This window comes from Tachysurus vachellii, chromosome 5, assembly GCF_030014155.1.
Source record: "Tachysurus vachellii isolate PV-2020 chromosome 5, HZAU_Pvac_v1, whole genome shotgun sequence".
Taxonomy (NCBI): domain Eukaryota; kingdom Metazoa; phylum Chordata; class Actinopteri; order Siluriformes; family Bagridae; genus Tachysurus; species Tachysurus vachellii.
The window spans coordinates 19265221-19280000 of record NC_083464.1 but is presented as its reverse complement, the minus strand read 5'-3'; the positions used below and the strand labels follow the sequence as shown (position 1 = coordinate 19280000).

The following is a 14780-nucleotide window of genomic DNA, read 5'->3' as shown; positions in this document are numbered from 1 at the left end:
CCGGCAGTGAAATCTCTGAGCGCTCGTATGCGTGATGAATATTAGAAATGTTCGGCCTTTAATGCGTCCATGCTTTTCACACACAGGTGGTGATTTTTACTCAGCAACGATGACCGATTTTCTAGCTAGCGACGCAGTGATCTACAGAAGTTTGGGGGAAAGTAGTCCGGTCCTGCGAACCGTGAAGTACGACTCTAAGTGGTTGCGAGGTTAGACTCCTGACACAGTACTCTGTCCATATTTCTTTATTTTCCCTGGTGAAACAGGAAGGATTGCTGAAAACGTTTGGTGATTATTATTCGTGATCTGTTCTTTCAGAGCCTCATTTTCTTCATGCCATCGAGTATGGGAACTATGTGTACTTTTTTTTCAGTGAGATTGCAGTGGAGTACACTACTCTTGGCAAGGTGAGACCCACACAGCTCAGCCTGATGACTCCACACTCACTATACACACTGTGTAAAGCTGTGAATAATAGACAGAATTTGCCCTGTCGTGACTCAGTAAGCCGCACAGTGCATTATTTACAGATGCCTTTGACTGGATTTTCTACTCCCTTCTTTTCCTAGGTGGTGTTTTCCAGGGTGGGTCGAGTGTGTAAGAATGATAATGGAGGTTCTCCAAGGGTTCTGGAGCGGTACTGGACCTCATTTCTCAAAGCCCGGTTGAACTGTTCCGTTCCGGGTGATTCGTTCTTCTACTTTGATGTTCTGCAATCCTTAACGAATGTGATGCAGATTAACCACAGACCTGCTGTGCTGGGACTTTTTACCACACAGGCCAACAGGTGACAACACACTAGGAGCTCTCCTCTCCTCTCCTCTCCTCTCCTCTCCTCTCCTCTCCTCTCCTCTCCTCTCCTCTTCCCTATAGGAGCAAACTAATTGTAGAAAACTAATCAGAATTCTGAATGCAAAAGTGCAGTGTTTATTTACTGTTTATTTATCCATTTACTGTATAAACTGTTTATTTATCCTAACTTTAACATTTGTGTGTACTGTAGGTCAATTTAAGATTTTAGCAACGGCATCTTATTAACCCTCTACTTCAAAAAATGTTCTTGTTTTTATCAGCATCACCGGCTCCGCCGTTTGCGCCTTCTACATGGACGACATCGAGCGAGTGTTTAGTGGCAAGTTTAAAGAACAGAAGACCAGCGAGTCGGCCTGGACTCCTGTTCCTGATGAGCAAGTGCCCAAACCTCGGTATGTGTCATTGCACAGGGAACGGGTCATGGCACCGCTGTCCGCTTCCCCTCTCATTATACATGCACATGAGTGATCAAGAGTGGAACAGATAAAGGCCTGATTATCTTCTGTATTCTGCCTGGAACTTCATGTTTAGACAAGGCATTGATTGCTCACATTTTGAATGTTGATCAAATTAGAATAGAAGAGCTGTTTAGGATTAGTTGTTTATTTCAGACTTTAGGCAGAACATTCAGGGTGTATCTGATGTGTGAGGAAAAAAATTGGATTTGACTGCGTGAGTCTTAGACTCCCAGAACTGACTGGTCAGTCGATTATGTTCTGTGAATGGCATACACACACACATCCACCCACACACACACACACACACACACCCACACACGTCCACTGACTGATTATTTCTAGTTTAGCTCGTTTAGAGTCTCGCTTGTCAAGCCAAACCTAGAATCTGCGATCTTGGCGTGTTGGGCTGCTTTAGCTTCAGTTTCTCTGAAAGGAAACCAGAAGCTTTGATTTACAAACTGCTGAAAGAGATACTGAAATTCCAAATGCTTCTGTGCCTGTGAGTGTCAAAACATTTCTGCTGGAAGCGTGCATAGCTAAATCTCGGTATCTGTTTGTGTGTGTGGCTGTAGGCCAGGTTCCTGCGCAGGAGACGGTTCTGCAGCAATGTACAAGTCTTCCACCTCCTTCCCTGATGAGACTCTCACCTTCATCAAATCTTACCCACTCATGGACGAGGCTGTACCAGCAGTGAACGGGCGGCCGTGCTTCACGAGAACTACCAGCAGGTTCTTACACACGCATACAAAAGATTCACAGCCCTCTCAGTGTCATAGCCAATAAGACAACTGACAGATTGCTTGAGCAAGCTGTAGAATGCCTGCTGGCTATAACCATACTTTCTCCATCACATCTGTCCCTTGCAATTTTTTTTCCCAAACGGATTATTCCTCTCTGTCAAAACTTTTGGTTTTCCATTCCATCTGTCTCTCTCTCTCTCTCTCTCTCTCTCTCTCTCTCTCTCTGTCTCTCTCTCTCTCTTTCTCTATCACACTCTGTTGCTCATTCTCACCATCACATCTGTCTCGGGCTCTCCTGAGAGACACCACGTCTAAACACTACTCAAGAGTAAACACAGACACCTGTGCTGTTTAATACCGTCGGATGCACCAGTGCTTCTGACGCATGTTTACTAATGAAGCCGTTTCCTACGCACAGGTTTAAGTTGACCCAGATAGCCGTGGACACGGCCGCCGGGCCTCACAAGAACCACACTGTCTTATTCCTGGGCTCAGAAAATGGACACGTTCTGAAGGTCCTTGCCAGCACGCACCCCAACTCCACCTACAGCAGCCAGCTCCTGGAGGATATCAACGTGTACAACCCAAACAAGTCAGTATATCTCTCTCTTTGTCTCTCTCTCTTTCGCTTTCTCTCTCTCTCTCTCTCTCTCTCTCTCTCTCTCTCTCTCGCTCTCTCGCTCTCTGTGAGGAAGTGAGGAAGTGTGCACTCTGGGAGTACAAACTTAGTGAGTTCCACCACTGATTAATTCTGTTTGCGTCTCGCAGGGCTTCAGCTTCTCCGTGGAAATGACATGAGCGGTTTACTTATTTGCTTTAGTGGGTTTTTTTATTCTCAGTCTGACAGCTCCGTAGCACACAGCAATTATTACAGTGCTGAGAAACACCCACGTGCCGGGGCTGAAGCATTACACACACATTACAAAAAGCTTTGTTCCTGACGCAGCCCCCTCCAGCCGTCTCTCTGGTTCTCTCTCCATCCCCCCGTCTCTTCTTCTGTATCTCTCACTCTCACATCTGAGGAGTGATGGAGTTTACTCTGTGGGAGTAAAGGCTCTGTGTGCTCCACCACTGATTAATTCTGTTTGTGTCTCACCGGGCCACAACGCCTCCAGAAGCCACTAGACACACACACGGTGGTCTAGTGCTCAGTTTACTGTCTGTGTCTCTCTTATACACAAACAAATTTCCTTTCTCTCATCTCTACACACTCAGGCATTTTACTAAGACAACAAGTTATATCCTGTAGTAAACAAGGTGGACGGTAAAGAGCTAGTTTGATCCTCTTGGGATTTTTTTTGTGGTTTGCTCCATGGCTGAACATTAGCTGCGTGATAAAGAAAAACATCTCTTTGGGATCTATATGAAACACTTCATGAGTGACTTGCAGCAGTCAAGAACTTAGCACAGTATGTTCTGGTTTAACGTATAAGCCTGATAAGCAAGTTCAACTATTTCAGGAAACTGATTTTCTGCATTTTTATTCCTTAAAGTGGCATATTTTCAAGTGAACCAGGCTCAGCGTTTTTTCTTGATGACAGCTGGCACTGAAGGAAGGAGAAAGTGGGGAAAGTGCAACGTGACATGATCGAATTTAGTTATTCTTTCTTTTCATGCTGACGCTCACGTTAGGATGTGATAGAAACTCACAGAGATGTTTGAGTGGTGGGCTGATAGAAGATCATTGAAAAGCAATTAATTTATTAGTATATATTGTAAGATTGTATCAGCAGTATTGGGTGTCAGGCTTAAAAATGTCAGTGTTTTTTTTTTTTTTTTAATGAACACTCTTCTCACCCCTTGTTAGATGCAATGTACGTGGGGAAGACCGGAGGATTCTGGGACTGGAGCTGGATAAGGACCATCACGCCCTGTTCGTGGCCTTTTCGAGCTGTGTGGTGCGCGTGCCTCTGAGCCGGTGTGCTGACTACGGAACCTGCAAGAAGTGAGTAGCTCTTCACACCAAAGCGCTTCTGTATTCTTAAATCTGATTGGTCAAAAGTTTTCGATTCATTTTCCATTGCAGTGGCTTTCCCAGAACTGAGAGAGAACTGAAATTCAAATGATAGGTTTATAACAATGCTTTATTAATACTTTTTTCCTCTATGTTAACAATTCATTCATTCATTAATGAAATAAAAAAAATAATTAATACATTGAGAAATTCCTTTGGTATAAAAGGTTTTAAATCCCTTATGGATGTACCTACCATTTGCGGCTGTAGTGTAGTAGCACTCTATATTGTGATGGATTATTTTACTATCACAGCGTCGTGCACTTTTCCTAATTTAACTCGCACCTCTTTAGAATGCTTATGTTTCACTCCTTCCTGTACTTGCATTGCTATAATTATAATGATGGATAAAATGGGTTTGAGGTAAAGAAGTGAGAAACTGAGAGAAGAGAGAAGCACAGAGTGATGACAGTCACATCAAAAACAAAGGACTCTGGTCTCTATAATCCAGCATATAAAAGTCTAGTGAAAATGTATTTACTAGTGTTTTTCAATTTCACTCTCTAACAATATTTTTTTACTAACCATCTACTTTTACCATTTATAGTTTGCACACTTATTATTGTAGCACAGTTACAGTAGTGAGACTTTTACTGTCGATGTAGTTAACTGGATTGAGCAAATTTCCAAAAGATATGTACTGTATGGATATAAATCTCTGAGGGTTAAACCTACTGAGACTGGGGTTTATAGATGCGCTTTTTACATTACAGATGCTTTTCACCTGTGATTGAGAGAAAAAACTAAGAGTGAGAATTCTGCACTTTTGCAGAGGCAAGGATTAAAGTCCCAGAAGCTAGGCGCATATGTATGAGAACACTGCAGCTGTGTGTGTGTGTGCGTGTGTGTGTGTGTGTGTGTGTGTGTGTGTGTGTGTGGCTGATGGAAACAGGGACGTGTTTCCTCCACAGCGTGATAAACGTCCCTCTCCACCGAAGCCACCAGCCAGACTGCACACAATCAAATAGGAACCATCTGATTGGCTAAAAGCCAATAACAACCAGACCAGAAAGACTGTCTTATTTTTTTTCTTCTTCTTCTTCTTCTTCTTCTTCTTCTTCTTCTTCTTCTTCTTCTTCTTCTTCTTCTTCTTCTTTTTCTTCTTCTTTTTCTTCTTCTTTTCCCTCTGTTAATAGTAGACAAGAAAGATGATAGGCTCTGTTTCACTTCACAGTGATCCCCAAATCCTATCATGGGATTTGACCAAGAAGAGGGCTCACCTTGGCTGGGATTATGGGCCGGTAATCACTGTTGCCTCCCGTTCCTCATTGTAGCCTTTTCACACAAATGTTTAGCTTTATAGTGAAGTTATGCTCCAAACTGCAGGTCATAGTCTGTAGTTTACTCTGGAGAAAGAGACTTATTCACATCGAACTGTGTGTGTGTGTGTGTGTGTGTGTGTGTGTGAGAGAGAGAGAGAGAAGGGGAAATTATCCCTGTTTATTTTATTTAAAGTCAGGATTATTGTAGCAGGCTGCACTTATGTTCCCGAGCGTTGTTTCTATTTTTAGCACTGTAGTTAGTACCAGCTGAATGTGAAATGTAAGTAACAATGTTAAAGTAGAAACACACTTAAAGTTCAAAGCCCAAAGCACAAATGTAAAATGTTGAGATGAAGAAAGAAGTTTTACATAAACTGTTTAGTGTTGTTTCTCCCCATTAGAAGGTACAGTAGTAGAACCTAAGTGTTACGTAGGGGCACAGAAGTGGTGGAAAGTTTGAAAAGAGTAAAAAGCTGAACTTGGACAAACAGAAGCCACAGCAGATACAAGAGCAGCTATCGATTAGAGGAACAGAAGAAAGCATTGTGTTAGAATCATTTGTTTTTCTAGACTCCTTCATTTTGTTACTCTCTGTCACTCAGCTTCCTACTCAATCACTCGCTCCCAAACCACACAGTGCAGAGTATCCACACATTATTTTCCTTTTTCTCTTCCCCCAAAATCCTACTGCTCTCTCCCCCCCCCCTCTCTCCCCTCTCTCTTTCTCTCTCTCTCTCTCTCTCTCTCTCTCTCTCTCTCTCTCTCTTTCTTTCTTTCTTTCTTTCTTTCCCTCTCTCTCTGGCAGTCTTATGAGCTTTGCCATGTCACAGAGTCCCAGTTGGGTTCTGGCAGCTATAGCACACCTGTCACTCACACACACATGTGTGCACATACTGTGCACTCATACACTCACATCTGGCTTTCAGGCAATTTCTCTGACAGTCCCTCCATCTTTCTCTTGACACCTCTTTCCCTTTGTCTGCTCTCTCTCTTTCTTTCTCTCACTCCCTCTCTCTCTCTCTCTCTCTCTCTCTCTCTCTCTCTCTCTCTCTCTCTCTCTCTCTCTCTCTCTCTCTCTCTCTCTCTCTCTCGCTCTCTCTCTCTCTCGCTCTCTCTCTCTCTCTCTCTCTGGTGATTGGCTATCCTCTCTGACACGTCACACACAGCCTCTGTCTATTAGTCTTGTGGGGCCTTGTGTGTGATGATGAAAATTTGGGGTGAGAAATACAGACCCTTTTCAGCCCATCTGCTGTGAATTAACTGTGTGTGTGTGTGTGTGTGTGTGTGTTTGTGTCTTATAGGAGCTGTTTGTCCTCACGAGACCCTTACTGTATCTGGCTGAAGACGGGGAGTTGTGTCACTGTGGCGCCAGGACTAAAGTGAGTTACAGAATACAGCATCATGTTGTTAGCCTCTTTATTCTAAATGGATTACAACCAGTTTACACTCAAAATCTGAAGCAGAACAGCAGTATTTGCCTACAGTTTTTACCCAGAGCATGTTTGCTTGGTTGGTTGGTTTGTTTGTCCAACCAAAAGTGAATAATTTGGTATAAAATAAAAAATAGAAATAAAAAAAAAAACAATAATATTGAGATACAATTTTAGTTTGTTTTTCTTTTAATAATAAACCATTCTGAAGAAGTTGGAGAAATATTTAATACAACAGTAAAATTGGATAATGTAGGACTATATAATGACATTTTAAATATCAGTCACATTTTTATGATTTATTTTTCAGATTTGTTTTTGAATTAGTGTAAAATTATAAAGGTTTATATGTTCTAATGTCCCTCAGAGGGGGTTATTTAGTTTGCGTGTTATTTATGTCTTAATGGAAAAGTGCTGTGCCGTGTTTTCTTTCCGTGCACTGTTGCTTGCCTCCTCAGCTTTTAATTCATGTAATCTAAAAATAATGTGCTTCATTGAATCAATATTAATTATATCCCAACATCTTGTGCGGTTCGGGTCTCCTGCTCGGAGCTTGTCAAAACGTTGTGAAGGCAAAGTCTGCAGCCATCCATCTTGTTTGAAGCCAAGCATGCCTTCAGGTAGCAGGCTGAAGGAAATGAGAAGGTCTGAGGCATGCCCGCACCTACGCAGGACTATCGATCCCATCCACCCTGTTGTCATTTATTTGTCCACACAGGACCAAAACGGTACGACACGCGCTTCCATTGACCAGCCATAACTTTCAAGCAGGGGAGGAGGGAGAAGCCTTAATCAATCCTGCGCATTGTCTGTGTGCACGGAATCGAAAGTAATGTTCAGCTCTATGGCTCTCTGCCACTGTGTCTGTGTATGCCAAGCCAGCACCTTAGAGAGTGAAACAGTAAGCGAGAGAAAGAGATAGAGTGAGAGAGAGAAAACTGTTAGCTGTTAGCTCTACCACTCAGCAGGCCTTTAGCACCTTTGTCCCACTGAAACATGGCTGCTACTCTAAATCACTGCGAGTGCTTATTTTCTCATCACAAATTTGGCTGTAAATTGCAGCGTCGAGTTAGTCACGGCGTGTTGCAGGCTTGGCTATGCTATCCAAATGTGAGTATTGATCTCTTTAAATAGCACTGCAGATTTATTGCCTCTAGGTCACATGACTATCTCTGTGTGATATTTACTGTAGGCTCCTCTGGACTACTGCAAATGAAACGTGTGGAATGTATTAATGGAGGTTTCATCAAATCTCTGGCAGGCGAGCTACAGTAACTCGACAACTTCTTGAACTTGTTTGGAAAAATGTGCATGCAGCGTGTCAGTCAGATAGAGTTGTCAACTTCTATCAAGGGTTATATAAAAACATATTTCTAATTTTATGCCGCAAATAATGAATTTCCTCTAAACCGCTTGTCTGTTGTGAGGAATGGGATGATTTTCAGCTTGAACCCATCTTCAGAAGTACCTTTGATCTCGAGCTTGTGCACCTCTGCCATGCAGCGCAATCTACATGGTGGCACGGCCAAGATAAGCGATAGAGCTTCCGACTAAACCGAGACCTGGCCATGACAGTTGGTGAGCTCAGGGTTCAGGCTAGACTTGAGCGATTCCAGACTGAGGCCTCCAGTCGGCCAGGCAAGTCGTTCATCAGGGTTAGCAGGACAGTGTCATCTGTACATTAATGATGTGCTGCCTCCTTGCTGACACAACACTGTTATTTATGCTCCCAGTGAAAAGCCTGCACAGCTTTGTCCAATCATTTCCAGCACTGGTCATTACAGAGGGAGAGAAAATAGTTCACCCTCACCCCTTTTCACCTGCTGACTTCTGGGTAATTTATGTCTTTGGCAGGTCAAGTTGTGGTTTAATAGCATCGTTCCTCAGGGGAGAAATCTGGAGATAGGGCTGTGTCATGAGTCTTTGGTAGGAGGAAAAGTGAATCCCTGTAAATGTTTTGCGTTAAACTAATTTGAGCCAAGTGTAACTGTAAAGTCTTTAACACCGCACGTGTTAATTTATCACCAGGAAAGTGTGATTGAAGCATCCCCTTTACTCTTACTATTATATTATATTACTATTGATAGCAGATTGAGATTACTCAATCTGCTATTATATAACCTTAATGAGCTTTCAGCTCTACTGTAGGCAGGGTGTGAGGTTATACAGCTCATCGGTACTGAAGCTCACACCACAGGGCTGAAGTCAGTGTGCTGTCTGAGTAATGACCTTTTGAGGATGGACACCTTGCTTTGATTTCCCAGTTTTTCGTACAATATTATTTGAAGGTGTGTTGTTTGCTCCAGATTGAGCCAGATGTGGAACAGCAGACTCTTTAGGGAGCTGCTAAAGATAGCAAGCTTACACACGCAGGCCCGCTAGCTTAATGGGAGTTTTGTGTCTTTTGAAAACCTTTGGCTCCCACACAACAGTGTTACTCACAACATCAGAGACCGAGATACACTCCATGTGAATACATATTTGTTCTGCCACACACACATACACACATACACACACACACACACACACACACACCCAATAACCCCTTCCAACCGCCAAGAGGGACCGTGGGCCATTTATTTATGTGTAACATTTTAAACCGTTTAGTACTCTAATGTTTGTGAATGTGGAATTCCTCCTTCTTTATGCATCCTAGCAGAGGCAATCAGGTCATAGGCTAAAATGCCAGCGAATAAATGATGCCATTAATCTTCACAAGTTCCCCTGAACCAGCAGCCACAAAACCGACCTAAAGCATTAGTGATCTACCTGCAGGTTATCGCAGGGGTAACAGGTACGTTTTCCTTGCAGTTTACTGACCAAACATGCTAATGGTGTGTGAAAGGTTTAGCTCACATGATGCTAATTTTAACATTCAATGAGTCTTGGTGAAGTTTTGGACGTCAGCTATTTGTCAGGAAAGCGTAGTTTAATGGTTTATTTTGGAATTTGACAACCACAAAAATCAGCTAAACAATTCTCAAGCTCTTGAGTCTTTTCCCCGTGTGCTCAAGTGTCCATTTCCTAGCTCATTTTTGCAACTGTTTCAGCCACATGATGCTTTTTGTTATGTCCCTGCTTTGCATAATGGTATTTTTAAGTGCTTATGCATTTTCAGATCCATTACCTGTATTGTGAAGGTCAATAGCCATCTGTTTCTTCTGTGTTGAGGGTTGTGTGTTGAAAGGGTTTTCTCACAGTAATGGATGACAAAGGGACTTTAAATGTGTGTAATCTTATATTTATACCACAGGGAAACAAAAGTACTTGTTCCCTTTGTGATTTTTGATTTAGCTTGATGAAAGAATAATTAGCAGAATAGCGTGTGCATGTGTTTATGTGCACGTGTTTGTGTGTATGTGTGTAACATGCTCACACTGAACCTGTCCTTCTGTTCTGATATTACAATATATGCATACACTTGTGTAGCTGACAGGCTGCCGCACATTATAAGGGAGCATCATATCATTCTCTCTGTTTCTGTTCCTCGCTCTCGGAGGTTAATGGAAATAGGGGATGTAAATTGTGTCAAGGGAAGAGGGCAGACGTATTGAATATTGAGGACATGAGTTCTTTGTGTCAGCCGAAACAGAGTGTTGCTGCTGTATAACCTGCATTACCTGATCCACTATTATTTTATTTCCCTTTTCTAATCTGTGTAGCTTGTCCTTGTTTGAAAGGAAATGGTGCAGCACTTTATCTAAGCTGTGCTTCTCCAGCAGACTCTCAGGAATTTAACTGCTACTAGGGCTACACATTATGATGATATAATATTGGTAATGTGATGTTTGCGAGGGTTTCTATAATTCTAAAGTACTTTCCCCTACGCCTGCAAGAGTCTGTCACAATGTAAAGTAAGTAAATAAAAGCATAATTCACAACATTTGACAGACCTAAATCTTGTCAGTGCTTATATGAATTCAAACATACTTTATTTGGAAACCTCTGATGTTGTAACAGCTTCAATTTTTCTGGAAAGGCATTTTCCTCTAGAATTTGGATTGGTGCTGTGTGGAACTACAGTACTCATTCACCCAGAGGAGCATTAGTGAGCTCAGTGAGATGTTGGGTGAGGAGGCCAAAGGTGTTCCAAAGGTGTTCAGTGGGGTTGAGGTCAGGGATCTGTCCAGGATGCTCAGGTTCTTCTACTAGGACTTGGTGCACCGTGTCTTCATGGAGCTCACTTTGTGCACAATTGCATTGTCATGCTGAATAAGGTTTGGACTTGTTAGTTCAATTAAAAGGAAATTGTAATGCACCCAAGACATTCTAGACAACTGTGTGCTTCAAATTTTGTAGCAACATAAAATATACAGGTATCTATATACATTTAACCATGTAGTATAATAACTTTCATAATACATAGTACCATATCTGATTATGATTATTCTTAATGGTTTATTTTATTTTTATGCCTCTCAATGGCCTTTTTAAAGTATTTATTTCTTTACAGCTAGGAGATTGCATAATATTGATACTGTGATAAATTGTTTCATAGTACACATTTCTTAGATATTATTGCTATTGTAATATCTAAAAAAAAAGTAGATTAAAATATAACTATTCCTTACACCGGAATTAGAAGTTTTAAAATTAGAAATATACCTAAATTTAGATTTTTTTTTTTTAATTATTATTATTATTTTATTCTACCTCCTTCAGTGGATAGTTTTGTAAACATTGAAGAAAAATGTCATCTAACTAAGGGGTTGTTTCTAAATTCTGTTTGTTAGGAAGACTGTATATTGTGATGCATATTACATATCAGATAATTGTATTGAAATATTGATATATTTTGTCATATCACACCTTTGTTCAGAATGAAGGCCCTTAGCTCATCTATCACTACTTCATGTGTCAGTGTTTTTAGAATTGTTGTCCCTATCAGTTCTCTGACTCTGCTCCTATTACAGGTTAGGTCTTCTGTAGAGGTCTGAGGGCTGTTGTGCTCTTGCAAGAACTATTTTAGATGCTTTAATACATTTCGAGCTTGACCTTATGCAGCTGTTCAGAGGTGGCTGTAGAAGACCGTAATGGAGAATGTGGAACGGTGATGAGGGAGTTGCAGTTCTCATTGTCCTCAGCCTGCAGAAACATTGCAGCTATAGAGCTGTCAGGAAAAGCAGTGAAGCCTATTTTAGGACTTTCAGCATAATTCTAAGCTTGAGTGCACTGTGAAGCACAGTATTGGATTGGAACATGAGAAAATGATATTAATCATGTAGACAGTTTGAAATGAACTATAGAGTATTTTCACAGGGCCAGACATCAAGAAATGTATCTAACATTTCCTATTATGAGATGACATCAAACCAGATATTATAGATTATTAAAACCTATTTTTAGATATTTGTATCAAATTCCAGATTACATTTTTTTTGTTGTTGTTATTTTCAGAAATAAATGCTAAAAATGATCTGTGATGATGAAATTAAAAAAATGAGCTAGAAATAAACTTAATGATCCTATGTTTGTTTTATTGGGAGTTTTAAAATCGGAAGCTATTCATATTTTGCACACTATTGCATTTGAAGGAACTAGTGAGAAGGGTAGGTGGGAACATAGTGTGCATATTATATCATTTTAAAGCCAGTCCAATGCACCATGGAAGCAGCGTACAAAGTGGGTGTGGTGACTGACAATAAATATACAGTACCATGAATATAAGCCGTGTTAAATTTCCAGAACACTCATGTGCTAGTTGAACATCCCATTCCAGATTTTGTCCCCTTTGCTATAATAATACATTCTACACTTCTGGGAAGAATTTATGCTAGGTTTCAGAGCAGGGCTATGGGATTTGCTCATTCATTTGCCCAAGATCTTTAGTGTGGTGAGGCGCTGATGTTGGTTGAGGAGACCCGGCAAAGTCAGTGCTCAGTTGATCTCAGTGTTGTTCAGTGGGGTTGAGGTCCGGACTCCTGTCTTCATGCATCTCACTTTGTGCACAGGTGTGATGGTCAGGTGACCAAATACTTTTGGCCATATAGAATAACTTTGTGTTGTGTTTGTAGAGAGATCTTTATCTTTTGCAACACACATATGTTCCATTTTACAGCCATTTTAAATACTGAGCTTGCTTGCAGCAGTGTTACACCCCCAGACTACAGGAAACGGGGTTTAGCGCTAACTTGTGTGTTTATACAGTAGCATTGTTTTAGATATTAAGGTAATATATTTTGCTGGGAAATTACAAATACAGTTGTGTTCAAAATGATTCAACCCCCACTGAAATTGATTGTTTTGGTCGGTTTGACATTGATTATGATCATTCAGTCATCCTGCTTACAATTAAATCAAAGAGGCACATGTAGGTCAGACAAATATAACATAACATTTATAATGAAATAACCACAAATGTCTTTTCTGAGCTCACATCATTATCAGTTTTATTCAACCCCCAAGTGACATTCAATCTTAGTACTTAGTACAACATCCTTTTACAGTTATAACAGCTTTTAAACGTGAAGCATAGCTTGACACAAGTGTCTTGCAGCGATCTACGGGTATTTTCGCCCATTCATCATGGGCAAAAGCCTCCAGTTCAGTCACATTCTTAGGCTTGCGCACTGCAACTGCTTTCTTTAAGTCCCACCAGAGGTTCTCAATCGGATTTAAGTCTGGTGACTGCGATGGCCACTTCAAAATGTTCCAGCCTTTAATCTGCAACCATGCTCTAGTGGACTTGGAGGTCCAACGTCTTCCAAGCCTCAGGTTTGTGACGGACTGCATCACATTGTCATCCAATATCTTCTGGTACTGAAGAGAATTCATGGTACCTTGCACACGCTGAAGCTTCCCAGTACCTGCAGAAGCAAAACAGCCCCAAAGCATGATTGACCCCCCGCCATGCTTCACAGTAGGCAAGGTGTTCTTTTCTTCATAGGCCTTGTTCTTCCTCCTCCAAACATAGCGTTGATCCATGGGCCCAAACAGTTCTAATTTTGTTTCATCAGTCCACAGAACACTATCCCAAAACTTCTGTGGTTTGTCCACATGACTTTTGGCATACTGCAGTCGACTCTTCTTATTCTTTGGGGACAGCAAGGGGGTGCGCCTGGGAGTTCTGGCATGGAGGCCTTCATTACGCAGGGTGCGCCGTATTGTCTGAGCAGAAACTTCAGTACCCACATCTGACAAATCTTTTCTCAGTTCCTCAGCAGTCACAGGGGGACTTTTCTCCACTCTACGCTTCAGGTAGCGCACAGCAGTCGAAGTCAGCATCTTCTTTCTGCCACGACCAGGTAGCGTTTCAACAGTGCCCTTTGCCTTGAATTTGCGAATGATGCTTCCTATGGTGTCTCTTGGTATGTTTAACATCTTTGCAATCTTCTTATAGCCATTGCCCTTCCTGTGAAGAGTAATCACCTGTTCTCTTGTCTTCCTGGACCATTCTCTTGACCTCACCATGTTTGTAACCACACCAGTAAATGTCTAGAAGGAGCTGAGTATCACAGTCATTTTAAAGCTGCCTAATTGGTGCTTATTAGGCTTTATTGCTGCTCCCTGATATCCACAGGTGTTTTCAATACCTGATTGAAAACACTTCATTGAACCTCTGTTCTTCAGAGTGGTAGTCTTTAAGGGGTTGAATAATTATGTCAATGAAGAATTCACAAAAGAAACATTTACTACTGTATTACAAAACTAATTGATGTCATTTTAGTTGCATATGGTTCTTTAAGAAGTCCTTGTAGGATTTCATTCTGAATACAATTACAAATGTACACTAAATTCCCTAAAACCATTTACAGCATTGGGGGTTGAATAATTTTGAACACAACTGTATATAAAAAAAATGAGAGAAAAAGTTATCCTATTGTTTAAGTGAAAAGATTAATCGTGTGTGTGATATAATTGTATGCAGTCATTTTTCCTCATATTTATAAAGGATTCCAGTCATTTTGGGCGAATGAGTCTTTTTTGAAAGACTGACATGTATTCTCATTAGACATTTCAATAGAGGCCTCACAACGAGGCGAAAAATGTCACTGAGAATTTGTGAAACCGAAAAATAAATAAAAGATTTTTGAGTATTTGTACCATCAGGAACCCGAGTGAAA

The 14780-nt window shown here is 41.1% G+C and overlaps 1 protein-coding gene across 3 annotated transcripts in view; it reads left to right on the top strand.

Annotated features, from left to right (window-relative positions):
- The window catches only part of sema6e (sema domain, transmembrane domain (TM), and cytoplasmic domain, (semaphorin) 6E), a 144518-nt gene that overhangs the window by 108402 nt on the left and 21336 nt on the right, over nt 1-14780 (top strand). For all 3 annotated transcript variants that reach the window (XM_060870231.1, XM_060870233.1, XM_060870232.1), the window contains exons 9-16: nt 87-209; nt 319-407; nt 570-787; nt 1074-1205; nt 1844-1999; nt 2430-2603; nt 3819-3956; nt 6589-6666. In XM_060870231.1, coding sequence (XP_060726214.1) covers nt 87-209; nt 319-407; nt 570-787; nt 1074-1205; nt 1844-1999; nt 2430-2603; nt 3819-3956; nt 6589-6666 — 1108 coding nt within the window. The remainder of the gene's footprint in view (nt 1-86; nt 210-318; nt 408-569; nt 788-1073; nt 1206-1843; nt 2000-2429; nt 2604-3818; nt 3957-6588; nt 6667-14780) is intronic.